The sequence below is a fragment of the Drosophila gunungcola genome, unplaced genomic scaffold, assembly GCF_025200985.1.
Source record: "Drosophila gunungcola strain Sukarami unplaced genomic scaffold, Dgunungcola_SK_2 000001F, whole genome shotgun sequence".
In the NCBI taxonomy this organism is placed as follows: Eukaryota; Metazoa; Arthropoda; class Insecta; order Diptera; family Drosophilidae; genus Drosophila; species Drosophila gunungcola.
The window spans coordinates 12,825,422-12,853,368 of record NW_026453197.1 but is presented as its reverse complement, the minus strand read 5'-3'; the positions used below and the strand labels follow the sequence as shown (position 1 = coordinate 12,853,368).

Genomic DNA, 27,947 nt, shown 5'->3' with positions numbered 1-27,947 from the left:
CTATAATGATTTGGTATTCATTAAATTCCTGATGGAGGCCACACTATTAGCTGTGGTCACACTGGTTCGGTCGTGGGTGGCGCATCATCGCGTTTCTGCTGCCAATTAAACAAGTGCAAAGAATACAGTAATTTCGCCAGTTGATTCAAGCAAATATATAGTATATCGTCTGGAGTTTGCAAAAACAAAAAGCGAACGCAGCCAGTCGTTGTTAGTGTGGCTGCTTTCTGGTAAGCAGCGTCTTTCAAGTGCGTGTTTAGTGTTGCTGTGTGTGCGTGTGAATGTGAGCCTTTTCACCAGAAAAATGTAAAACAAAAATCAAAAAGAGTGTTGCTTAAGCAATCAGGCATACAATTTGCACAGATGCATTGTTTCAAACGAATTTTGCTAAATGCGAAAAGCGGAGCCTAAAAAACTAATCTGAAATCGTTGTGTGGGGGAGGAGGTGGTTTTCATCTATCTATCTATCTCGTTCTTCCGTTCTTGACAAAGTGGAAGTGGAAAAACCAGCGACTACATCAACAAAAGCGTGTTTCTGAAATCTCACAATCGCAACTAGTTATACTCTTTAATTGCCAAGTTGTATTTCAATTATTGTAAAACAATTGTAGATATTTTCCAAAACACAAACTACGTACGACGCCCTTCGGAAAAACAGTTGTATTGGTGTGCATCTGCTGTTGTATTGGTGCTGCCACCTTTTTCGATTTTTATGGATTGTTTTCTATTTCATGACTGAAGTTTTTTAATTTTATTTAAGTGGCAAGTGTGTTAACGGTGTATCTAAAATTTAATTTTTTCTTGTGTCTCCGTCAAATAATCAGCTGTTTGCAACCTCAGCGCTTCCGCCCACTAAAAGAAAAACTCTCTGCGCAATTTGTTTGTCGCTTTTTAATTTAGAGGTAAGTCCTATCTAAAAAGTTAGAACGAAAACATCTAAACTTAATAAACTGCATTCAGGAAAATATACAAGATCACTTTAAAATGCAGACCTCTGAAAAAATTAAATAACTTTAAAAAATATATATAAATTACAGTTTTAATGAAACAAGAACCACGACTGATACAATTTTTTTCACATATTTCAAAAAATATTTCCTCAAATTTCCATAATATAAATTACTCTGCCATTCGAATCAAATTTTAGCCCCGCGAGTTCCTGGAAAAAATAATTTTTTTTTTAAATGAATAACACAATCTTTTTATTAAAATTTTTACGAGTTATTAAGAATTGAACAATTCGAGGAATTTATGTCAAAGATTAGTTAATGATATGCCAACAGCTCGGTGCCAAAAATTTGTTTAACTTAATATTACCTAAGGAAAGGACACAATAAAATATGTATACATACGTATTTATAAAAACTTATAAAAGCCAATAAATCCATAACTCCCTTCCTTGAACCTTGAATTTGTTATGCTGACAGATGAGGTTCGATTATGAAATTTTAACCGGCAAAAAAGATTCTTGAAAGGTACTAGGTATCACTCGTTAACATAACCAGTTCCGTCTTTGGTATCAAAGTATACATACATATATGTAAACTGCCATCTTCAGCGCGAATTTCAGGCTAATTTGATATGCTTCTGCATTCCAAAAACAAATCCAGCGTGGAATTTGCGATGGGGACACTTAATCCTCGCGCTTCGCCCTGTGAAATATGTTCAATGAACGAGTTGTCTAAAAATAGCAGACCATCGAGAAGGAAAGGCTTTGGCTGTGGCTTCGATTTAAGTCCTTCGAAGTCGGGACCGACTTGCCTTGGGCAACTGAGCTCGAAATGGGCAATTCAATTTGCCCCGTTGGTGGAATTTCAATTTCGCAGTCAAAACGGTTTGTCGAGTGCGAAAAATGTTTGCGATAATCAAATCAAATCAGCGCCAATGAGGTTAAACAGGGGAGGGCAACCCTGAATTGCTCGTTCAGAAATGACTTCGTCTGCTTCTCTAATGAGGATGCATTCAATTAAATTCAAATTTTTCACTTGCAAGTGGGCGCGCATAACCAGAAAAATGGGGAGTTTAGCAGATTAGGCTGTATATTTTATGCTTATAAAAGGAATCTTAATGGCCTATTTACTTACATTATTTTTTTGGGGAGATAATAATAGAATTATTTTACTTTACATGTCGAAAAGTGTTAAACATGAATGTTTCTGTCTATCTATCTATAAAAGAAGCTATTTATTTTTTTGCATAAATAAAGACATATTTTCATGTGTTTTTTCCAGTTCTGAAGCTACCCAATAAAACCCTAAGCTGTACTTCTATTTTGCCGGAAAAGATCAATTTATAGACTAAAACCGAGCATGGTCATTTCTAGCAATTTTATCGCTTAATTGTTTTTTACTCAAACACTGGAATCGCAAACGAGCGCTGCAATAGCAACACATACAGTAGGTTTTGGTATTAATTCTCGGTTTTTCATCTAATGAAAGGGGGAATCAAAGCACTTGGGGCAACCCAATTCCCAGGGCTAGTTAGGGAGAAGGAATGAGACAAACTGAATTGATAGAGGGAGATACTGGCCAGAGCTTGCTGAACCAGTCCGACAACATTTGGCGATTTGAATGTCGCTAAGAAGATGGAAAGCAAACCGAACAGTTCTCCTTGTTCCGCAGTGTATCTTAGTATCTTTTGCACTTCCACTGGGTTTATGCGAAGTCCACTTTATGGAATCATCTCCTAACAAACCATTTCATGTATTCACTTACCCCTGGAAGTCACGTACCCAAGAATTCATGAAAATCATAGCATAAACACAGTATTTGTATAGTTTTGCCTATTTTGTGTCTGTGCACTTCAAGTTCAAAGCTCTTTTTCGACAGTCGCTGAAAGAAACTTGAAAAAAAAAATCATAAACGAGGTACAGAGAAGAAAAAGAGAATTATATACATATAATAATGTATATTATACATTTTTTGAGGCTTTAACTTGCATGAGATTTGCTTTCTTTTCTTTGTTTTTCCTTTTGTGTTTTATTTTTTGCATTTTGTATACATTTAAAGAAAACGAGTAAATGGCTTTTTCTCGTGAAATGTTTATATAAAGCCAAAATAAAGTGGGAAATGTGGGGGCGTTAGGTTTCGTATGTTCACTTACCGCAGAAAAGAATTTGATGTTGATGAATAGAAAAATGGCAAGCCCATATTAAGGATTGGATTTCTTAGTTAAAGTGCTCACGTTTAGTATCCTAATCTATTTGAGATACTTGATTTAGTTGCTTAATGGCACGCGTATTCCTTCCGTCTCCTCGTTTCACATTTTTTTCTTATCAAGCCGACTCTCTCAGTAATCGTGTCGCCCATCATCATCATCCTCATTATGAACGCCTCAACGCAACTTGCATCATCTTTGGCTAGCATGTTGCAAAAGTGCTTCCGACTTCCGTATGAATGCTACACATTACATTTTCTGCTTTTCGCTTTGCACTGAGCTGCTCAAAGGCAAAACAAGTCACTTGGCTGGCATTTCCTTGCCATTAAAGAGGACGACAAACCACCCCAAACAATAACAACAACAACAACAACAACAAAAGCTTATTGATTTTCTACAACTTTGTGATGTGTTTAAACAGCATTTTAGTTCAGTTTGTTTGGCCATCGTGCTATGGGCGTCGTGTGCCGTCCACGCGTCAAACGAGCCTTTCCACTCCGAAGTGGGTCTAACCGGATGGTTGGATGGTTGGATGGATGGATGGATGGGGGATTATCGTGCAGGAGGAGGACAGACAGAAAGCGGGCAACATTCATAACATTCATTCACCTGTGGGCGACACGCCTCGTTTACTTCCAGGAATCGCTCGTGCCTAGTGGACAGGTGTATCAACTTTCGGAGGTTGACATGCAAATTACAAAATGAAAAACTTGAAAAGTGTTTGTGGTGGTGGATGTTCGTAGAGTGGAATGGATTTGTGTTTTTTTTTTTTGGGGGGTTTGTTAAAATCAATTATTTTGTTTGTAGGTCAAAATTCGTCATCCTCCCCATCTGATATTTTGGTTACGTTACGTTAGGTAATCCACCTCAAAGTTTACATCATGTGCTTTTTCCTGCGCCTTTTAAGGGTTCGCTGAACTTTAAAAAGAGACCGCTTACGCTGCTCTTCGAGTCAGACATCTGTCTGTTTCATTGTTTAACTGCACCCGAGTCCTACACTAATTTGCATATTTGGCAAACGCTGCGTTTTCTTCACGCCTTCGTGTACAATCAAAAGTAAAAGGGTGTGAGGTAATCAGTTAAATGCATTTAACTTAGAAATAGAACGCGATTCCAACCTTTTAAAGATATATTTTCATTATTAGCAAAAAACTGAAAAACTATTAAATGTAAGAATAGCATATTTTTGGTGCAATGTTATCATCCATTTTCATAACAATTCTTGTACAAATTAGAACATTTTTTTGAAATTTATACATATATGTGCAATGAGTCATTTTTAGGAAATAGCGAAGTGACTAACTTCCGCCAGACATTTTCTTTTAAACAACACTCGCAGATTATAGTAAAAGATAATAAACATTTGTCAAAATGTAGCTAAAAATATTTCCCCAACAAGACCTAATTAAAAAACCGATCAATCAAGGTCGAATTTAAACTAATTTTTTGGTTTCCAAATCAAAGAACTATTTAAACTTAAAACTCGATAAAATGAACCAATATTTCTTTCGACTGTGACTCTTTTCAGAAGCTTTTATCGGCATTTGCTTGTCCAGTTCCATGGTCTCCCTTCCTCTTTTGCTCACCAGCTAATTTGCATGTGATTTAAAATTCGAAATACAATTCATTGTGTTATTTCTGTCGTTCAGTGCTTTTGCACTCGCCAAAGCTGAAAACACGTTTTTATTTCGGTCTTGCTCTAATTATGTTAAAGTTTTAGGAATTCGCCTCGTTAAACAAAAAATATTCATAGGGTTGTTTCTTAAAACCAAATTCATAACGAGTAAATCAATGTTAATTTGCATGTCCCAGGTGCTTTTTTTTTCATTTTCTCCTTTGTCATGCTTTAAAATTCAAAGTTCGATTGTGCAGTTTATAAGCCAAGGTCACTTATATTTGTATTTTTGGATTAATTACTTTTTATGGTCTCTAATCTGCTGGGGTCTAGATTATTTGTTAAGAGTGCAATTAAACAATTTTCGTGTTTTGTTATCGATACGGGGAAAAGGCAGTTCGGGTTATCTTTTCCGTCTTTATCGGAGTAAAAATACTGTCATACATTCTACAGAATTGGACAATCTCAATAGCACTGGGCGCGGTTAGCCAGCCTGGTTATTATTATTATTATTTTATTGTCATTGTTTGATTTTAAGCTGTTTGCGCTATTTTAATTGCTCCCTTTGTTGTCCAGACTTATCTTATCTTAACTGGGTACACGGGAACATAAAGTGACTTTCTTGGAATAATTCATATGGCTGACTAAATGTTTTAAGTGCAAAAAGATATCGATAAGATCACCTTCCGATAAGTTTTGATAAGGCTTGTTAATTATATTTACTTATTTTTCGTGTGCCTATCCTTATTTTTGATTTATAAGAAAGTTAGTATGAAATATTTTTCAAGTTTGACTATGACAGATTTTATCAATGAAAAATACAAATATGTTGTTATGATTGATTGCTCTGATGTGAACATTTTCTTATTTTTTATTTATTCATTCATTAAAAGCCTATGTCTTATTATAATTGCAAAGATTTATGGAAGACAGCTAAATTATTCAAGAAAACTGTGGCAAGAACTCTCTCACTCTTTCTCAGCACCTTTGCTTCAGGTTAATTTCCACATATGAGACGTTGCCTTTTTAAGTGTGAGAAAAGCTGATTGGGTCTCTGCCCTAAAACAAGTTTCGTCCGCTTCTCATTATTAAGTCTTACCTCGCTTCTGTTTTGTTGTGGCAACTATTTAGCGGTACCCATTCTGTTTCCTTGTCCCTCGGTTTTGGAGGTTATTTCGTTTCAATTGCCCAATATTAAATTTTTCAAGCGTTAACTTCAAAAGGCAACCACAAAAGCTTACATCCACATAAATAGTCGTATAAGATTATGATAATTTTGGTTTGAGCAAATATTTCCTGTGTGTGGGACAAATATTAAAACTGGGTTTTGGTATATAAGGTTTAAAAAGTAAGTGAAAGAGTTCAATTAAATCTATTTAATATTATTTAAAAGGAAAATAAATACTAAACAAAAAAGCTATTGAAACCGAAACTTGTTTTAGTGTTCGAAAGAAACGTCGGGAGCAATGTTTTTACTTTGGTGGGCACAACATGAACGAAAATCGACGACATTCTTAAATTATTCGTATTTATTTTCTGGTTTCCCCCCACACATTGAACCGAAACTGAAGAGAATTGGGGAAAATCCCTATATCATGGCTGTTGGCCCCCAAATTCAGTAAATAACTGGAAGGGCGACAAGCTGGAGGATGGGGGCACGGTCACCCTTCACACCGGTTTACCTTCCACAACACCGACAGACGACTGTGTTGTTTCGGATGCTGTTGCAATTGCTGGTCGGCTGCAGGTTGCGATACTTTTTTTTTCCACTTTTTTAACGGGCATTGTCAGTTGACAATTTCAATTGTCTTTCGTGGGAACGTCGCAGTTTCTATTTGGTTAAACCAACAAAAATAAAACTAAAACCTAACAAAAGTTTTTATAAATTAAAGCGCTTCCTCATTTTGGGCTCGTCCACTTGGCGTTTTCCGATTGGAGGATGGATGGCTGACGCTGTGGGGCAGGCGAGAACTAATAGAAAAGCAGACAGACAAAACTTTTTACTTGGGTTTCATTTATTCATTTGTTCACCGCACAGTGGGCCAGAAAGTATATATTTGGTTCAAAAATTTGTCGGTTCCTTCCTTTTATAGTTAGAAAGCAGATTTTTTCTTGCTTTGAGAGAATTAGTAAAGGGATTTAATCAATTTTGATATAAATAATAACTACTTAACAAAAAAAAAATTTTTAATTCACAAAATTTGGTTACCATTTAAAGTTTTGGGTTGAATTTTTTAAAAGCGAAATCTTAAGCGACAGAACAAGTTTACATCGCCTCTTTTAAAAAGGAAATCTGTAGAAAGTTGTAAGTACAACAGCAACGACAGATATATAAAGAAAACCAAGGAGTAGAAACAATTGTCATTTTGACTGAGCTAAAAGCTACACTTAATTTGGTGTAAGATTTAAAAACTGAGTCAAACAAGAGACAAACACTACACGTTTAACGAAATTAATGAAAGTGCGCAGTAAGGTAAGCTGTTACACTTTCATTTGTTCAGTGGTTGAACGGCTGTTAACTTGCTTGCGATTTTAAAAATACCTCCCCTCGTTTAAACGTGCCATGGCTACATCGAGAAAAGCTCGACACTATTTATAGTTAACATTTTACCCAATAAGCTGACTCTTCTTTTGCTCTCACTTCATTTTCTGCTCTTTTGGCTTCGGTTTCGCTTCAAAGATTTACAATTTGATTTGCACTAATAATCAACATCGGTCCCTTTTCGTAGCTGTCAATTGTCCACAATCATATTAATTTCTTTTATTATATTTTATTTTTCCCAATAGCAGAAATATTTTGAAACTTCTTTTTGTGTTTCGAAGTTGTTTATTTTGTCCCACCTTCTTCATCGGATTTTTTCTGTGTCAATTCTTTCAACATCACTTTTGTTAATATTGATTGGCCTCATTAATTGCAATTGCAAATATTTGCTGACCCAACTTTTAGCGAATATTAATTTTGTCTCCAATTAAAGCAGATATTTTTGTAAGTGTTTAAAGCTGTTGATGGAATTTGGGTAACCTGATTTAATTTATGGTATCCAGTTGAACAGGGCAGGAGCAACCTTAATTTTTTTGAGCTTGCTTGAAATATAAAACGTATTGCCTGATGTTCCATCGAACTACCTTTTTTGATACCCTCTCATAAATTGGTTTGTTAGGGACCCAAACTATTTTAATTGTATGAACTACAAGTGTATATCAACGTCGGCTTGCTGAAAATATTTTGTAAACTGGTGTTATCGTTCAAGGGGCTTACATTGCGTTGTCATATTTATATTTATTTTGTCGTCTATGTCTTATGTGATCAGGTGTATCTGTGGTTTTTTGTGTGCGGCTATATCTTTGTTTTGGTCATCCATTTTCAAGTGCAAGTTTAAGGCGGTTTGAATAAATGGAAAATGTTTGATAATGTTCAATGTAACAGCCGTAAAAGTTATTATCAGCGGAACAACGATAAGAACAATACCTTTTTTGTAGATAGTAAGTGTAGGCAGGTAGTTTACATACTTTTGAACTATTACAATATGACCTTCAACTCAATTATAACGATAAACATGAAGATCGTTAAAGCAGTTGGCATTCCGAAAACAAAAACTTTCAAAACGAAAAGCAAATAAAGTGAAATTAAAAACCTTTGTGTCAGGCAACATATGCTTAAAGAGAATAGGGCCGATTAGACGAAACTTGCCAAAATAATTGAAAAAAATTTCATTTTACCTAATTTAATTTCTTTGAGCTGCCGAAAACTTTCAGCTAGATAGATCGATAACAATATATAATTTATATTTTCTTGATTCCTCTTGACACACTTTGAACTAACTTTAGTGAAATTAATTAAGTAAAACCTTTTGCCAGCCCATATTATCCTCAATTACTCAACAAAAAGTATTGCAGAATGTAGTAAAGTAAATGATTGACATAAACTTGTTATGTCATGGACGAGCTGACGAGAAGGGGGAAGCGTGAGGCATGTAAATGCATATACATATGTGTGTCAAGAAAGGCGACTAAGTGCCGGCTAGTCTAGCAAAGTCATCTAGACATGAGCTGAGATTAGGCATGTGTGCGGTCGCTTATTCAACTGACTGACTGGCTTTCAATGAAACGCTTACCGACCAAAATTCCCCGCTCTGCTCTCTCAGCCCCTTGGTCGCTTGGAGGCTGCCTCGTGGCGCAATTAGAATTTATCGCATTTGGTGTCGTTGCTGTTGTCAAGTTGCGGATTCAATCCGCTGTGGTAATAATATACAAACAGCCTATTTGTCTGTATATAAGTTTGATATACAAAGGGGTATATTGTCTTTGTAACAGGGTCAATCCGCATCGAGATAGTCTAAATTTTTGGCACTGCTTAACTAAAACAAAGAAGGTGTGTTGTAACGTGTTATGACACTTGGCACTAATTATTACCGGATATCTCTGGTTTTTTTGCCATGTTCTAGAATTATGTAAAGCCAAACAAATCTAACATGCTATAAATAAGAGTGGTTATTTAATCACTAACTGTATGTGAAGTTGTCAAAGCTTTTTTTTTTGAATGTGTGCAATTGTTTTGATTATAGTTTGATTGCTCTTAATGCCAGACAAACCACAAGTGGTTTATTATTAACTGCCTTTGAAGTATCAAGGGCATTCAATAATTTTCTAAAAATTTATTAAACAACAACGGATGAAATAAATCTAGACCCGGAACAATAAACAGTAATAAAAAATCCGTGCAAAGCAAGTAATTAAATGTTTAACGAAAAACAAAGGCAGAAATCTAACGTATTTTGCTTTTATTTATTATTTAACCCCCTTTTTCGTAACCACAACCAAATCTAATCTTTGGAATTCTGATGAGTTTGCCAAATACGTCAAGTTTTGCCAAATGTAAAAAGTAATCAGTTCAATAAAACTTGTATTAATTGAGAGGGAGAGAGATAGAGGGGACATATATACAAAGATGAAAAATAAGTTAAAATATATATAGGTATATACACATATCAAACCTCGCACGCGCGTATTCCAGTGCGAGTCATTGAATGTCGGTGCAAATGACTTCATTATCATCAACCATCACCATCGATGTGGACGAAGTTAGTGACAGATACTGATACGAACATATCTATCAGTGTTTCTGTATATACAGCTGCAAAACAAAAAAGTTTAATGCAAATTTTTGTTGAGAGTATGAAGGTAAATAGGATCGTTGGTTTACAAATTGACGTTCGTTTGATTCAATTTAAATTGTGTATGAGATGTGACATGTATTCAATAGTAGTCCTTATGTTTTAATTAAGAAATGAAAATATAAAGGTGAATAACAGTAAATAATAGTATAAAAACACCAATAATATAACCCAACGAATTCGTTTAAGGTACATGTAGTACTATTCATACTCAAAAAGTTGTGTGTTGTGATCTTATATTTGAATTGTTCTGCCTGAAATCATTACACATACAAGCTTTGAAGTTCATACTTATTTAAACCTGGTACTTGCTTAAAGACAAAGAGCCACATTTTTACATTACAATATACACACGTATATGGAATCTATATCTTTTTTAATACAAACACATATTTCCAACACATTCGCGAGTAAGGCAAAAACAAAGACGGTTTTTTTTATGGTGACATGATTTAAAAATGCATTACATCAACAACTTTTGTGAAAACTTTTTGTTGTTCCTTTTTTTCTGTACAAATGTGCGGATGACAGCGGAATACACTTGAGACAATTAGGAAACGCAACGAAAAATATATGACCATTTTCGCTTTGAGCTATATTACCTTATATTCATTCGGTTTTTGTACCTGTTTTTCGTCCAGTAAAAAAGGGTATCTGTGCAAAAATATACAAACTAAAAAAAATACAAAACATGTTGAATACAACGATGCGAAAACTATAAATATGTATAGTCTTTATAAAAAATTATTTATTATTAGGTTTTAAGAAATGGTTCTGCATTTTTGTCCATGAGGTGCCTATTATATTTAAATTGGAAATAATAAGCTTTTTTGGTTTTTTTAAATAATAACTGACTTCATTTTTACAACATGCTCATAAACAATTTCCCTTTTAATTGCAGGTAAGCTAAGTGAATAATTCAGTGTACGAACGTTAAACTTTACTGTATTAAGTAAAGGGTTAGGGGTAAGCATGATAAAAAAAACACACATTTATAGCTGCTATCGCAAGGTTATTTAAGGTTTAAACTCATTTAAGTATAGTCACACTTGTTCGATGAATTCAATTTAATCTAGAGCAGGGTTTAGTGCCGGTATTTTAAAAGTTATATCCATATACAATAGCTGTAATTGGAACTGGGCAAATAAGTATATTGACTTAAACCTTTTTTGTTATGACTACAAGGGCATACAAACTTCGGTTTGTCTGAGTTCGCTTTACATTCCGTGTTTGTTATTCTTTTTATCAATTTCACCTGAACTTATTGCATTTACCTAATTGTTTTTGAGTGCGGCGGAACATGTGCTGGCCATAAAAAAATATATTTTCCATTTGGTTCGACCATAAAACGTGGTCCCTGAGTCATACTTAGTCAACATGAACAACTAATCGCAACTGTCTGCTTATAATGATCGATTGTTTTTTTTATCTGGCTAGATTAGAGTGCGGCACTTAAATTGTACCATAATTTGTGTGTTGACATTAACCTTTAAATTTGGATTCATTGTGCTTTAAGAGGTTTTTTTTGTTGTCTAAATAAAAATAACTTAATAAAGGTTCCTAATAAAAATTGTGTATTTAAAAAAAAAACACTTTTTAGTTTTTTATTAAATACAATTTTTTTTTGAGAAAAACACTATTTTTAAATTTAAATGAGTTAGTAGAAAAGGTACAAAGGTATAGAAAAGGTATTAGAACATAAGCATTCTTATGCTTACTGATTGTAACTTTGAACTTAAGTTTATTTTTATATTCTGACTCACTTCCGCATGGTCCAGATTTCCGCGAACCTATGGCTTATCACTTTTTAAAAACCCAAACAAAAGTAAGCCCACATCCGGGGCACAAAGAAAAAGACTCATAAGTATGTGGCAATCCTTTCAAATGAACTCCCCTCACGCGTGTCCCTGTGTGCGCTTAGAATTCATTATATGCATAACTGTCAGTCGGTTTCTGGACTCAGTTTTCAGTACAGAAGGACCATTCAACTTTCAACGCATTCCAGAGGAAGCATCTCATTAAATTACAAACGTGCTCCGGCGTATTGAAAAACCTAGAAAAATAGAAGCCAGCAATTCAACTTGCATTTTCAGTCACGTATGCATGTGTATACAAACAAAAGGAAGGAAAAGGTGTATTGAAATACAAAAACGATTATTATTGTCAGTGGTTAGATCATGGCGCGAGATCACACCTACATACAGGGTACAATTTACATTTCGAATGTATTCTATTGCATATTTGTTATTTATGAAAGCTTTGACCTCCCTTGTTTTGTGGCGAATCCGAGACGGAAATAGCCTAGATTTTCTGGAAGTTAAAAGTGCAGCTGCAACAACCTATTTAAAGTTTCATCGATTTTTTGTAGTGGAAACACCATTAGCCCTAGCCATCAATTACAGAGCACTATTAAAAAAAAAACTACTGCCGGCGCCATCGTGGATTGGTCACGCAATGTGCATTCTTAATTTAGGAAAACCCAAGATAAATAACAGCTTATAAAAGCAACCGGAGAGACTCAATTACTTTTAAATATTTAATAAATTTTAAATCGCATTTTGAAAGGAGCTATATTAGTAGCTGTAATTACTTCAGTAGATTCTTTTTGAAAAAAAAAAAAACAATTAAAGTTGTTAAAACTAAATTTTTCTATTTTTAACCTCATACACAAAGACAATAAATAATTGATATCAGAAAACAAATAACGTTATTTACATTAGTTGAGAGTGCGCTCTTCTGGACTTTAGATTATGTGAACTGTGAGTATCTCCCGGTTATGTTGCTTTTACCCTGAACAAGCGATAAAGTTCGCTGTCTGAGCTCGCCTTTGCCCCAGAACTTGGTAAAGGGCTGATAGTCATTCAAAGAGCGACTTTTGTTTTTGTTGGTTTAATTATAGTCAACATAACATAATATGGCACAACAGATTAGGCTATATATGGTTTTTGATGTTATCATAAACGGAACTAGAATATAAAGTCTGGGTTTCCGTTTATTTCGGTAGTTGATAAGCTTTACTAGATGAGTCTGCCTGTATTTTCGTATATTTTTATTTATTTTCTTATGTTTAGGAACCTGAAAAGAACGTCCTTCATATATCGTTCTAGATATTTAAAATAAACCAAAAAGTACAGAGAACTGGCAATTTTAAGTAAAATACATGTCTGTTATGTTTTTTTTTTTACTTTTTTTTTATTGTTTGTACTCGCAGAATGATACTTTATTGACAAGGGTCAATGGAAGCCAGCTGGCATTCGGGTTTTGTTTGTTCTAAAGTATTTTGGTGATCATTGCGTCATTTTTGCGAATTTGCATTAAAAATGCGTCCGAGATATATTGTGTATTTTGATTTGAAATTATTTTGGGTTTTTACAATTTGCAATCGAAATTAAAACCAAATTTTATTTATTTAAGGCATTTTATAATTTTTAATGGCCGAAATATTAAATGCAAATAAGCATGTTCAAATTGCAATTCGATTGAGCAAACAAATTTTTCTTTGATAAACTATTCAAAAGCAATATATATGATTCAGAAAAAAAACACAGTTATGGAAATTACGTATCAACATGAAAATCGATGGCCATGATATCATTGATTTTTCTGGTTTTCATGGAAATTCAGATGAAAAAAATCTTTTGAGTGGTCGGGCCAAGTCATGGGAAATACCTGCCGCATTTATATTTGCTTCTGCTGTTTGGGGTGTTGTCCGGGTTTTTCCCCAATTTTCCTTGTGCTTAGATAGCAAAAAGCACAAACATTAAAATCGGCACTCAGTACATAAATATTTTGCGAAAATAAATGCTTGCCCACGTCATAAATTGGTTTATAACGGCAGCATTTGTTTATCATTCCATCACGATGACGTTGTCTTGCAATCTCTGCCTATATCTACATAAATTGGCATGCCGTCACTCTAATGTATCTATCAGATAATTCTGGCGCGGAATAATAAACATTCGTTTAATTTTCTGGCGTATTCCCGTAAACAACTGTGGGTTTCCACGCCGTATATCCATACACTTTGATACATTTTTGCGGTTATAAAAATGAAATAAATTTTTGTTTTGGATTCGGTAAGTATTTGCCGAAAGTAGCTAAAACCCATTCTGCATTCCTGATGAGAATTTTCTGAAATTTGTTGTTTATAGGGTCTTCACTAAGTTTGGAAAGGTAGTTTCCAAATCATAACCATTTTTTGTGGGTGCACAATTTGAAATGAAAACAAGTTAGCTCTGAAAACAGCTTACTTTTGCACAGCTGATAGTTTACCATCATTATATAACAAAAGTGCACATCTAATATCATATTCAAGTCACACCCAGTTCTCTCAGGTTCCGATCACAAATTTAGTAGTAGTAGATTTTACAATGCTTCAATGATGTCATCACCACAATTTATTTCCAGAATAATTGTCAGTTGCGTTGTTTAGTTTCGTTTGTCATTTCATTGTAGCTGATATTTGACAGTAAAACACTGTCACTGTGTCGCTCGCCAACATAAAAGTCACCTTGGTCACTCGTATAAGTTTCTTTTGTATGAAGTAGTATCAACATAATTGTTAAAATATTTTGACCTAGTTTAAAATCGGGATCGATCGACTGTGTACCATTATTGCAATAAACCCTTGAGAAGTTTTCTAAGCCATTAACTTTCCTGTCACGCAGGCCAGCCTCTTAACAATGTTTCCCTAACGAGCTGTGGCCCTCAAGGTGTTTTAGCGTAGCCTATTGCACTCAAGGTCAACTTTACTTTTAGCCATTCATATATTCCAATTAAGAGTTTTACTAAGAGTCCATTTAATTGCGAAAATGTAGTGAAAGTTTATCCCGCCTCCTGTTTCACATCTTTATACAAGTGGGCGACCATTAAGAGACCTTTGGCTCATTAGTGCCATTCTGCACATGGAAAATCCACCTAGGATGTACCTACTCCCACAGTTCTGTTACGCACTTACCCACTCCTTCACTTTCTCCGGTTGCTTTTTGTCATTAAGCTGGAAAAACTTAATTTTCTATCCCTAACTCTACGTTTTTCAAGCCCGTAGAGTATTCGCTTCTGGGAATTTATTGCAACTGCTTAAAACAGTGTGGGTAATTGTGTCAGCCTAATATCTTTATTAATCCTCAAAAAATAATTAAAAAGCTTCCCAGAAATGGTACTTTTAAGCTCGTGCATACACAAAGGGGTGCCAAATATTAAGCTGGCTTTAAGAAAAAGCAGCATTTGTTATATAATAATTTTATAATTAAATAAATAGCTCAACAAACTATAATAAATATAAATTTATTACAATAAGTTATAAATTGAAAGACTTGTGTGCCTTTAAAATGGTATATTCTATTGTTGCCTTTATGATGATGAGGCATACTAAATAGGGGTGACAAATATTAAGTTGGCTTTAAATTAAAACAATTGTTCATTCTTGTATACCCGACATCTCCAGTGACCAGTGCATTAAGTTACAAGTTAAAATACTTGTGTACTTTAAAATTTGAATAATTTACTGTCGACTTCACTTTGATGTGGCATATGTTGCCCCGAACTGCATCAAATCAGTATAAACTGAAAATCATTGTGTTTTTAAGAGCTCAAAATATTTCGAAAAAGATGAGAGGGCATCTGGGTACATTTTGCGGGTTCTGAGTCTCTAAGAGATTATGCCAGCCATAAAGAGAAAAGCTATAGACAACATGCAAAGTCACAGCGACATGTGTGCAACAGCTGCAAAAGTGCGATCCAAGCGGATGGGTAACGGAAATATAGCTTATTTGGTAGTCTGACACTTTGCGCCAAGTTGTCTAATTAAATACTCTTTTGTATCAAAATAATAAATAATATAAAAAAAATTTGTTCAAAGGCAAGGGTATGTAAATGTGTAATTGTTGCTCATAATATTTAATATATTAATTAAAGAGTATTATAATCAATTTAAAACATTTATAACATCATAGGGTGTTCAGACCAAATTGATTTTCAAGAATACAACCAATACTTCATAAATCCATTAGCACTTTTCGCTGATGGCAGGCTATTTTCGTCATTGTCGCAATTTGAAATGATTGTTATCGAAATGTCCCATCTGTTCGGTGCTGATAAGTAAAACAGATACAATCATTGTTTGATTCGTGATTTCGAGCAAGTTCGTGGGTGAAATGAAATGCCAGCTTAATTATGGGTATAAATATTCAAATGTTCTCATGAACTTGGTATCCAACCGAGGCACCCCACAAAAAAAAAACATATTTAGCTTTAATTGTAAACTGTAAGGGTAAAGAAAAGACAGCTAAAAGTGCAATGCAATTGTAATTACCAGAGAAATGCAGATGAAAAAGAATTACTAAGTGAATGCCGGTTCACTGAACGGATTTCTCTTTTTGAAGCTTGATACTTAAGGTTTTCTTCCTTGAATCTCATTGTAGACATCATCCGCCTACTGCAATAAATAGGCATTTAAGAGAAAAGACAAATATTAATACAACTGCGCGGTAATTAATAAATCACAATTTTCAACGCCTCCGCCGTGTCGAGCCCAATTTCTCCCACTCACCTCTAAATACTTTGTTTACAACGTGCCTTTTATCGAATGGCGCCAGCTGTTTGTGTTGATATTGCCGTTGCCGTTGCCGTTGTTACATGCACATTATGTATATTATGCATTGAATTGAATTTGCCAACTTTTGTGCGACGGAAAATTGAGGAACAGTCGCACCCAAGTTGAATCAAGAACTTGTATCTGCTGCTTATTTGCTATTTGCATGGGCTGCATATTTTGCAAGAGATATTTGCTAATTTTGCTTTCTCGCTTTCTCAGTCTGTCTATCGTGCTATATTGTTTTTTTGTTGCTGCGTCATTCTTAATAAATAGACACCTTGTCCGCTAAATATTTTTTTCCTCCCATGTGTGTGTTTGGGGATGATGCAAGGTAAAGGTCAATGTGAAATCATAATAGTTTCATTATTAGTTTGATAATTATTTTGTTTTTCCCCATTTTGGTTGTAAAAAACTGGTTTATAAAGTTTACAGATTGTTTTGAGTATGAAGACAAAGAATATAATTTTTTTAAATTTGTTTTTTAATTAAGCGAACTCAAATAAGTCTTATAGACTTTCTTAGTTGTAGTACAATTTTCGTGTCAGCTAGTGTATCTAACATTTGAGCTAAGGTTTATTAGAGTCTGATTGGAGAACAATTCAGTGATAAACTGGCAAATGTTTTCTCTGCAGGCAATTGCCAGCAAATTGGTTTTCTAATCGAATCAAAGCCAATCAACGAGTCCGCAGGTAAAAATTCCAATTTCACTTTGCCCCCCAGCCAAAAATCTAAGGCAACTCATTAAAAACCATTGAGAGTTTGTCTGAGCTTTTTCACTCAAAGCCAGGGAATAATGGATACAAATTTCCACAATGTGGAAATGAGCAATTGAGCAACTGACTAACTGCATAAAATCATCATTTGACTTGTGTAAAATTAGACAATTCGATTTGTCAGTTAGTGGGCCAGTGATTTCACATGTCAGTAAACCAACCAAGGAATAGGATTGATTTTAAACTTACGTTTGGGCAAAAGGATTGTTTTGGGGTGCGGCCTGGAAACCAAAAAAAAGTAAGGAAAGAAAGCCAAACCGAACCCAAATGTCGACTAAACAGTTTTTCCTAGAAAGCAATTTCCTCGGGGGCGTAACTGGGTTAAAGCTCTTTTGTGTTCTGATTGGTTTTTGGGAAGGTTTTTCCTGACGATGGGAAAGGCTAATGTGTGTAATATACCTAATAATGAAAACGCTATTATTATTAATATTGGGTAAAACAGGTTAATGACTGGACGATTCATCAGTTTTTAGTGTACTGACAATTATTTTACAAATTATGCTTTATTCACTTTTTTGTTAAGTGAAAATAATTATTATAAATGGGCACTTTGACATTAGGCTATAGAATAAAGTCGTTTCAAATAGCCAAACATATTTTCTCCCAGAGTCTCAGTGACCGATTAGTTAGTCATCAATCTAAAAATGAAAAAATTCGCACGACGTCAGTGACTAGAGATAAAACAGAACACAAATAAATTGCTAACAGAAAAAAAGAAAACCTGAGTATGTAATCGTTGAGTAATGCGTCACTGATTTGGTATAAATCAAGAAATCGCGTATAAAATCTTACGGAATAGTTTAGTAAATATTTGCATCAAGTGCCAAGTTTTCTGCTGTGGAGCGGCACTTCTGTCATGCGATTCCCCATTGCGTGTTGCCCCTTTAATTAGTTGAGTGCTATTAAGAAGTGTTTAATTATTCAATATGCACAAGAGGAAATTATGGTGTATAATTTTCTATATTATATCTGATTTGAAGAGTGATTTATGGAAGAAATCAATCACCGTATTTGCACAGCGAAGTGTGATTGAACTACGGTGGTTTTTGGGTAGCCTTTTTAATAAGTAAATAAATAAATAAAATAATGGTATTGAGTTTCTATTCAATACCTGTGATTTAAGTTGTTTACAATTTTTGTACTCACACATTCTCTCAAATAGCATTCATGTCAAACAATTTTGTGACCTTTGGTTTTCTTCTGCCTATTTTTCTTGCAGCTGGGAGTGTTGCATACCATACCGGACGCACCTCCTGCTCCACCAACTCCTCCAGCTCCACGACACATTGTCAACCCTGAAAATGGCAGTTAAGTAACCAGCCAAAAAAAAACACAACTGATAGAACTAAAACTAACAACAGAGTAACAAATAGTAAACCAAAAGAAAAGAAAACTACAACTATCAAAGGTAAATGGTAAGGTAAGAGTTTTTAGAACCGCAACTACTAACCTATCGATTGCTTCACAGGTCAATTAAAGGCGGTGCTGCGCAACCGCTGGTGACTTTCTCATCCATTCCGCGGTAGGACGGCAAAAGAACCCAGATTGTTGGACAGGAATTGATGACACTTCTCGGGCCTAGCGCCCCTGGCATGGCCTTTATGATGAAAAAGAAGAAGTACAAGTTCAACGTTGAAGTGCAGCTGCAGGATTTAGTCGAGGTGGCCCTGGTCAATGAGGTGTTGTTTGCCAAGATACGACTGCTCGATGGCGGATCGTTTCAGGAGTACAGTAGTCGGTAAGATTGCCTTACATTTGGGGTACAATTTGAACCATATAATAATTAAAATAAAATTATTTACACAGTGAGGAAGTGCGCAACCATCGGGTGGAGTGGAACCGCAGCTTTGAGTTTCCCTGCAAGATGAGCGCAAATGCATCGACCGGCGTTCTGGATCCCTGCCACCTGCGCATCTCGATACGCAAAGAGATGAAGGGCGGTCGCAGTTACTATAAGTTGGGTTTTATCGACCTCAATCTTGCCGAGTTCGCCGGTGCCGGCCTCACCTCGCGTCGCTTCCTGCTCGAGGGCTATGACTCGCGACATCGCCTGGACAACTCCATGCTGCGTGTGAGCATCAAGATGCACATGCTCAGCGGTGATATTCTCTTCAAGGCGTAAGTAGTTAAAAGGGAGTTCTTCATTTTGCCAGCAATTAAAATTTAATTGCCCTTGCAGACCAACACCGAACCTGAAGAGCAAGCAGAGCAAGCCGTCAATGGATGATTTGACCAATGCGGCCACTGGTGTGGGCCTTCAAACTCCGACGGCCAACGCTTTGCCCAGTATGGGCAGTGGCAGTGGCAGTGGCGGAGCCTCCATTCCCCTGGGCGGCAGTGGGGCCACCTTGGGCGGAGTTCCAACCACACAGTCGCTGCCGGGAACGCGGCCCGTCTCCACCACAAAAGAGGAGGGTGAGTAGTCGGGATTGGGGATTATTTATGGTATTTTGTAGCCAGAGTACAAGGGCTTAAATAGATTCGTTGACCTCCAAAAAGTAGATATTTGTACATATACTTATTATACCCGCGACAACAGCCAAGTTCCGTCTGTCCTGCAATATGAACAGAACAGAATCACAGGGCCTATAAGAGCCAAAAGTTGTTTTCTTTTCAAATTGTGGAGACATCCCTTTTTGTCCCATCAATCTGCAAGGGCCCGAGTTCAATAGACTAATAACCTTTTTGTTAAACTTCTTGGTTATATACAATGGGCAAAAAAGTGCAAAGTGTACTTAAACTTATTTTGCCTACTGCAAGTTTTTCAAACATCGTAAACATATGAATATAATACAACTGTTCCATGAATGTATTTCTTTACTGAGCATCTTTATCTCTCTTGTTTTTATTTCTTGTTTAACTCGAAACTACTCTAGAATGTATAAATGTAGACAATTTGTCTTGTTTTTATAATATGTGTCTATTGAAATTTTATAGAATGTATAAAGATTAAAATCAATTCTATGCCTTAACACAAATTTGTAGTGTATATTTCAATACTCTTTGAGTAATGAAAGTTCGGCTGAACATGAATAATATATTTTAAATTTAAAGGTAACAAAGTATCAAATTGCAATATCAATACTATATGAAGTGTTTCCTCTTCAGCAATTCTTGCAGAAATCGATAACCAGGCTTTGATAGCGGCCATCGTGACGGACTCCGGCTTGTCGGAGTCCTCGGAGTCGGCCGTAACGTTGACCACGGATAATCTTCAGCAACATGCCGCCGCCGCCGCTTCCAATGCCATTAATCCGGTGAACCAGGCGCTCCCGGGACCGGGAATCATTGGCAGCAACAACTACGGAACCACTGGAGTGGTAATCGGGTTTTCTGGAGGCGGCAACGCTACCCTAATGGAAATGGGTCATTCAAGGAATTCCAGTAATACTAGTCAAGTGGGTACATGGCCTAAGCATTTTTAGTACAAATACCTAATGTTCTTCGCCTTCATCCAAATCAGATGTCAAAAGGTTCGGGTTATAGTAGTTTTTCGCACAGTCAACATTCAAGGCAAAGTTCTGAGGGTGATTCGGGACATGCTAGGTAAGTCACCGAAACCAATTGAAATTATTATTATCTATTCTGTAAAAAAAGCCTTCTCTTATTTTCTTGTACAATTAATTTTGACATATTTTGCCAAAGATTCGTGTAAGATTTAACTAGTTTAAATAACATTTGCTATACTATAATGCTGAAATCTTTACATGCGTTATATATGCTAAAGCCGTACTTAACAACCTAATTTAATTGTGTCTAAAACTCCTATCTAACGCAAATACACTGAACGAATTAATACTTTACGCGACAAGTCTGTACTGACTTGAATAATGTAACCATTGCTCGTTTTCAAGTATACTAAAACACATATTAAATACTTTATCAACAACTTGAACAACCAAATATTCTACACCCACACAGAATACTGTTTAAGTTAGAACTTAAAAAACTCTATTTTATTGTTAAATTTATTATTATTTATTATTATTTTTGATTATGTAGTTACATTTTTTTTATCCCTTTATATATTTTAAATCTTAAATTTATTAATTTTAATTTTTGATCTTATAAGATCTGTTTAACATTTTTTCTAGTCCCTAAGTAAAATTTTAAAATTTCAAATTGTGTGTAAGTTAAACAAAAAACCTTTAAGGTATAATAATAGTTTAGGTGCTTAGCTGCTTCTAAGTGCTTACATTTTCTATAGGGACTTTCAATTTAATTTGTCAAGCCATTAAGACAAGCATTTAAGTGCTCAATGCAGCTACGTTCCCTTTTTGTTCAATTATCTTATGCTAATTTATTGTTAATACTGCATGGATTTGCTGGGCGGATGCTGCCATAACATTGCTTAGTTTAAGGTCAAAGTTGACAGTCACAAGTTGACAGGTCTCAATATCCTTGCTCCTCCCATGACCAGACTGACTGTCTGCCATTTGGTAGCCCTGCGAAATTGCATGTTGGCTGCAATTCAAAAATGAATGCTGCCAGTGATTAGAGGGGGTTTTTTTCCGCGTGGCGGGGCAGTAGGACTCCATATGAGAAATTGTTGTGACTTGGTCGCGCTTATATATATATATACACATATATATGTATGAATCTGATGACTTCATCAACCGACTGGCGTCATGAGGCGTGCGCAAAGGTCTTTTGCCCTGGCCGCCACAACTGGGCTTTTCGTTTTTGAAGTCAATTCTTGCTTTGACTTTTGGCCTTTTATGTGCCGTGGATTAGCTTTGCGTGAATGGAACTCAGAAAAGTATTTGGCTAATGTCGAGGTCACCAAAATGTCCCAAACAAGAATTAAAATATAACATCTCAATGTAAAATATTTGGGTTGGAGCACAGAATCTTGCATATTGTTTAGTTTGAATATAAAACAGTGGTTTTATTTGGTTATAAAAATATAACATAATTTAAATATGGTTGAGGTCACCAATATACTAAAAATCTAACATCTTTGTGTTTGAATTGGTTCTGTAATCTGGTCTTACGGTAGCTTTTACACCTTCTTAGTTTAATTATTATATACATTTTATGTTAACGTTAATCCAACTTATTGCTAAATATTATTATACAATTAATTTTGTTTTTCTTTCTTTTTTTAAACTAAATTTATGTTTTGTATATAACAAACTGGGGTATATGGCCAACTAACCAACTGCCCAAAAACTTCTCCAATAACACCAATTAAATTGAAAATCAATAAACGACTGCCTGCCTTCCAAATCGAAACCAACAAACTATAGCCGTTTTAGAAAATCCATTTCTCTACTTAATAGACTCAATCAGAGAGCAATTAATGCCATGAAATTGAATATACACCGCGGGCCAAAGGGTCCGGAGCAGCAGCTGCCCGCCGGTGTGCCAGTGGTGCACAAAAGCAGCCACCATGTCCAAACCACCCACCTCAGTCTAAGCACCACCATCGAGTATGTGAGCGAGGAGCAGCTCTTCCAGACTCCGAATGCCACCATGAGCACCTCTGGCGCGTTGGCCTTTGAGGATTTCCGCACCCCGATGGGCGAACTGGCCGGAGGTCCGCACTTCCATCCGCTGGGAGCGGCGGCACGGGCAGGCGAGGGTGCCACTCCCTGCTCCACCAACACCTACCGCAGGACCGGATCTCCGTCCCATGCCACACAGTATTACGACAGCGGCGAGGCCAGCGACACGGATGAGTATCTCAACGAGGACTCGGGCGACAATGACTCCGGGCTGGAGGAGAACTTCCATACGCCGCGGGTGGCCAAGATCAAGTCGATGGAGAATCTCTCTATACTGGAGATGGAGTTCCACAAGGCCTCCATGGAGCTGGACCGCAACTCGCCGCGCCGCCTCAAGCAGCTGGCCGAGCACGCCCAGATACCCAAGATGAAGTCGCTGAACAATCTCTGCTTCGACGAGTATGCAGAGCAATCGGTTCGCGAGGAGTTCCAGCGCATGCACGAGCAGTCGATGGAGGAGCGGATGCGGTTCCAGCAGCAGCACCACCAACTGCGAAAAAGCTCCACCGCCTCGAACGGATCGACGGCTAAGCTGTATGTGAAGCATCTGACCCACCAGAGCCAGCATCACATGAAGGTGGGCAATGCCAAGTTCATCGGTCAGGATGGTGAGAGTCCGCAGTCGTTGCACTATCCCATTCAGAAGATGCGATCGATGGGCACCATACCGGACATTGTGAGCGAACGGATCGAGGCGGACCCATTTCTCACGCCGACGACCGAGCGAAAACCGAATTTCCCGCGCCTCATCCAGTCGGCGGAGAAGCCGGCGCTGGGCAGCAGCTATGTAAATCGATTGCTCACCTACGACGTGGTCGACTCGCCGTCAATGTCGTTTATGTCGCGGACGCCCTTCCAGCGGGCCTATAGACGAAATATTCAGCCGGGCAACGCTTCTTCGACGCCACTGGGCAACCAGGAATCCTTCGTCGCCAGGCCACATTCCACGAATGCTGCCTACGAGCTAATGAGGTGCGTCGCGATTTGATTATCAACAAACGTTCAACCAACAAAAGATAAATCCCATAAAATGATTCCTATAACTACTAGTTTCATATTCAAAGCAACTAGAAAGCGAAGGGTTACTCGTTACTCGTTGAAAGTTTCTCGTTACTGTTTAAAGTGTGTTCCTAAATGTTTGGCTTAAGTCGCTGCTTAAGTCGCGACATATATAGTCCTAGAATTAGTCCTGGTCCTTGGTATTGGTCCACTACCCCACACAGACGTTATCCGTTTCCATTTAACATTTTCACCTGTTTTACGTTACTCGTTTGTTTTGTTTTGTTTTTGTTCCGATTTCTACTAATCATTAATTGTTTTTATTGAGTACTTTGGGTTTGAGTACTACTTACCACAAGGAAGCTGGTTACAAAGGATCTATAGCAAAATAAAAACTGTACAGCAATTATATTAATCAGGTTTTACGACGGCTAACTTACCTTACACAATTTTAAAGATCTAATCAAACTAATCTTAAAAATATAATAGCCGTAGAATAATTCCACTGACGCCATCTATTTAAAAATAAGAGTTGTTCAGTTACATAATTATATTCAAATGCCTAGTATATCAGAAAAGGATTCCTGTTTTCCATTATATCGTTATATAACGCTCAAAACAAAATTAGATGCTCTTACCTGCAGACTTATTAAACTGTTGATTGTATTACAATGGCATTAAAGCTTTTTCAAGCAGTAATTTTCATTATCAGGCTGTCCAAAAAATGTTGTGAAAAAATTCCTTTTTATTACATTTTTCCTTTTTTTTTATTTTTATATATACATATTGATATTCTAATTATACAACAATTTCCATTACCAGTTGTTCTGACCAAATATATAATTTGGCTTTCAAATTTTGGTTAAAACTGCTTGGTTAATACGATTTCTATTTCGATCATCCGCGAAAACAAAAACTCACACACTACACACATTTACATTGATTTACATTTCCAATATCAAACGCTCTGATATATATTACATATAAAACGCATAAATTGAAATCATTCGCTTCTTCTAAATAGTATAGAAAAAGTTAAAAAAAAAAAAAAAAAAAAACAAACACCAATATGTGGTGGCTTTTTATTTATTTTGTGGTTTTACAAAATACGTTGTTTCCAAATACCTGTTTTGAAAGTTATTATTTATTAAACCAGTGTGTCTATATTATATTGTTGTGTTGTTCTGTGTCTAAATAAAAAAATATTCGCATTTAACGACGCGTTCATCCAGAAGCTTCAGTGGAGTTCCTCGTCGACTCTTCGACGGCAATGGCAGCAGCCAGACCAGCGGTGCTGTGGCCAGCACCACCAACAGGCAGCAGCAGCAGCAGCAGCATCAGTCGGTTGCCGGAGGATCCAATTGTTACGTGGTCGGATCCAGTTCATCGCCATGCGGAACCCTGGCCAGTATACACTCGAATCACTCGGCCTCGTCCTCGAATGGCACCAACAGCAGCAGCAGCGGAGCACTTATTACCTTTCAATGCAATCCAGGAGGAAGTGGTCCGGACACTGTGGACGCACCACTCACCCACCAAATGCAGCAGCACCAGCAGCAGCAGACGACAGTGGGATCGCCCAATGGCCATGGCAACAGTCCCCGTACTGGCGATGCACTCAGCTCGATGGCCGCCAGTCCCACGGATGCGTGCAGCATCCGCTCCAATCCATCGGCCGCCTCGCTACTCCTCTCCACGTCGGCGGCCGCCGCAGAGGCTTCTGCCATGGCCTCGGCCACCACAATGTCCGTGACGGGTGCCACACTTTCGCCGCTGGCCACCACCCAAATCATTCGCCGCCCTAGCATCACCATGATGTGGGTTGACCTACAGTTCGCTCATGGGTTTCGAACTCTTTGCTTGTTCACTTTCGTACTGTTAGCTTTTGAGTTGTAATGCCAAATGTTTAAGAAACGTCCAGAAACTAGCGAATTTCCATCTCCTGCTAAAATTATGTGGTATTTAAATAATACAGATTTGGAATTATTTCCGCAGGAAGGAGGATAAGCTGATCTGCATTTTCTACGACCAACCCTAGTTATAAGTTTTTCTTTTTAAATAATGCTCATTTATTTATAATTTATGAATTACAAATATCTTATTTTTACGTTTATGTAATTATTTTCATTTAGAAAATTAGCGATTAATCTATTTGGGAAAAAATAAAGTTTGATTCATCCTGTTTTTCTGAATTTGATTTTTAATTTTCACAACAAATTGAATCAAATTACGAATTTTTAAATATTTATTCAAATCAAGAAAACCAAAAAGTTTTCTTAGTATTTTGATTTGATGACATTTGTTGATTTTGCGTCATACTCGTATATCAGCATATTCATTCCATAAATTAAAAAGCGCACAGTGTTTGGTTGGCATGCTATGACCAAAATGTACCCAAACTTTGTATTGTTCTGCCTCGTTTTTTTTTTTTGCCTGCGTTTCTGTTGTCCTGTTTTTATTGCAATTATTATACACACGCCAGAAGGTTTTATTCTTTAATGCACTTATATGTATAGTCTGTTTAATTATTGAATAAGTATATGGGCTTTAAGATTGTTAACAACCAAGATTATTATGTATCCACAGGAATCCCAGTTCCGGTTCGTTAGTTATAAGTGAAACAGGATCTCTAGATCGGACGAAAAGCAGCGGTGAGAAGCGCAAGAAAGGAGCGCTGGATGATGGGCCACGCGTTTCGGACAGAGTGGAGGAGACGCGGGTCAATCCAGACTTCTTGATTGATGAGATTTTGAAGGATACTAAGCTGGATCAGCTGGAGGAATCCGCAGAAAGTAAGTAGCTTAATGAGACTTGTCTAACAGTATTTAATAATAACTAATCCTTTTTTTGTTTATATAGCCTCAGGGCTTCAGCTGTACATCGCTCGCGATGGAACCGCCTCGTTGGGCGGACACGAGGTCAAGTCAAGCGTCCGAGCGGGTGCCCTCAAACAGGTCGTGATGCAGGATAGAAGATAGTAGTGTCCGGGACTCCTAAGTGTTTTTTAAAATGAATTAGAAGACTTACCGATCGAGTAAAAATAACAGAAAGTGTAACAACTAATCTTTAGTTTAGGAAATGCAAACATGTTTACTTGCAAACTAAAGTGAGAATACAAATACGCTATATATATGAGTATATAAATGTATGTCATGTCGAAACTACACTACTATGAATGTAATTAACGAGCTATATATATATATATGCTGCTAAAACAATATGCATAAACCTAGACGGGGCAATATTGCGTTCAACTCTGTCTTTATAAACATGACTAGGTGTTTTGGCAAGTGTTGTGGATCAGGTAAACAACCGCTAAGAATTAGGAAAACCAAAAATGAACTTCGTAATCCGGCACTTTAATTATGCATGGAAATAACACAATGAAAATCAATCTATATATGAGATACAAATTTAAATTCTAATTTTCAAAATTATGATTTCGATTTTTGCTTCCATCAATATGTCCAGCCTCAGGCATTAAAATATATACAGAAAAATAATCGAAACAAAATGCAAATTTTCCATACAAACAAAACTACATACTTCGGGATCGATCTGCTATACATGATGTTACATGCCATAACTAATACAAAGCTTCAAAATTCTAATCCCGATTTGTAGTAATCATCGAAATATAACGCATCAATCAAAATCAAAATAAGTTAAATAAATCAGCTAAAATAGTTTTACATTTACCCATTCAGTCTGTAATTTGCATTTTGATTTTGACAATTTTTATTACCATTCACAAAGAATTTTACATTATTAGCCTCATATACATCGTTGTACATTGCTAACTGGTATTCTTAGCTCGTAGTTAGTATTTTAAACTTTCGTAAATCGTTACGCAAATTGTGAAAATATTGCAAAAACCAATACAAGTTTCAATATTTCGATGTAAAATATATATTTTTGAGTTTATTATTTTTGTATAATCATCAGTTCAAAAGTAAGCAACGCGTTAGGTGTGAAAACAAAACATGCAATTAGTTATTAGCTATAGTTTTATGTTGATAATGTCTGTGTAAAATTGCTTTAGTTATTTTTCGATAATTTGTAAAAAAGAGGAGAATTCGAAGAACTCCAGGTTAGTTTTTTAAATTGTACATGAAACAACAACAAAAA

General features: G+C 36.3%; 1 protein-coding gene across 12 annotated transcripts; it reads left to right on the top strand.

Annotated features, from left to right (window-relative positions):
- Positions 1–45: 45 nt before the first annotated feature.
- Positions 46–27,947, top strand: LOC128262494 (protein FAM102A). Of its 12 annotated transcripts, XM_052996791.1 has the most exons (12): positions 46–230; positions 825–902; positions 18,533–18,721; positions 18,782–19,051; positions 19,120–19,431; positions 19,493–19,728; positions 20,422–20,711; positions 20,777–20,859; positions 22,563–23,792; positions 25,052–25,636; positions 26,406–26,611; positions 26,679–27,947. In XM_052996791.1, exons 4-12 carry the CDS (start codon positions 18,876–18,878, stop codon positions 26,795–26,797), a joined length of 3,237 nt encoding a protein of 1,078 aa, XP_052852751.1. In that variant the 5' UTR covers positions 46–230; positions 825–902; positions 18,533–18,721; positions 18,782–18,875; the 3' UTR covers positions 26,798–27,947. The 12 variants fall into 12 exon arrangements, with proteins under 12 accessions (XP_052852751.1, XP_052852743.1, XP_052852749.1 ...); XM_052996783.1 differs by lacking the exons at positions 825–902; positions 25,052–25,636 and adding an exon at positions 10,847–10,911; XM_052996789.1 differs by lacking the exon at positions 22,563–23,792.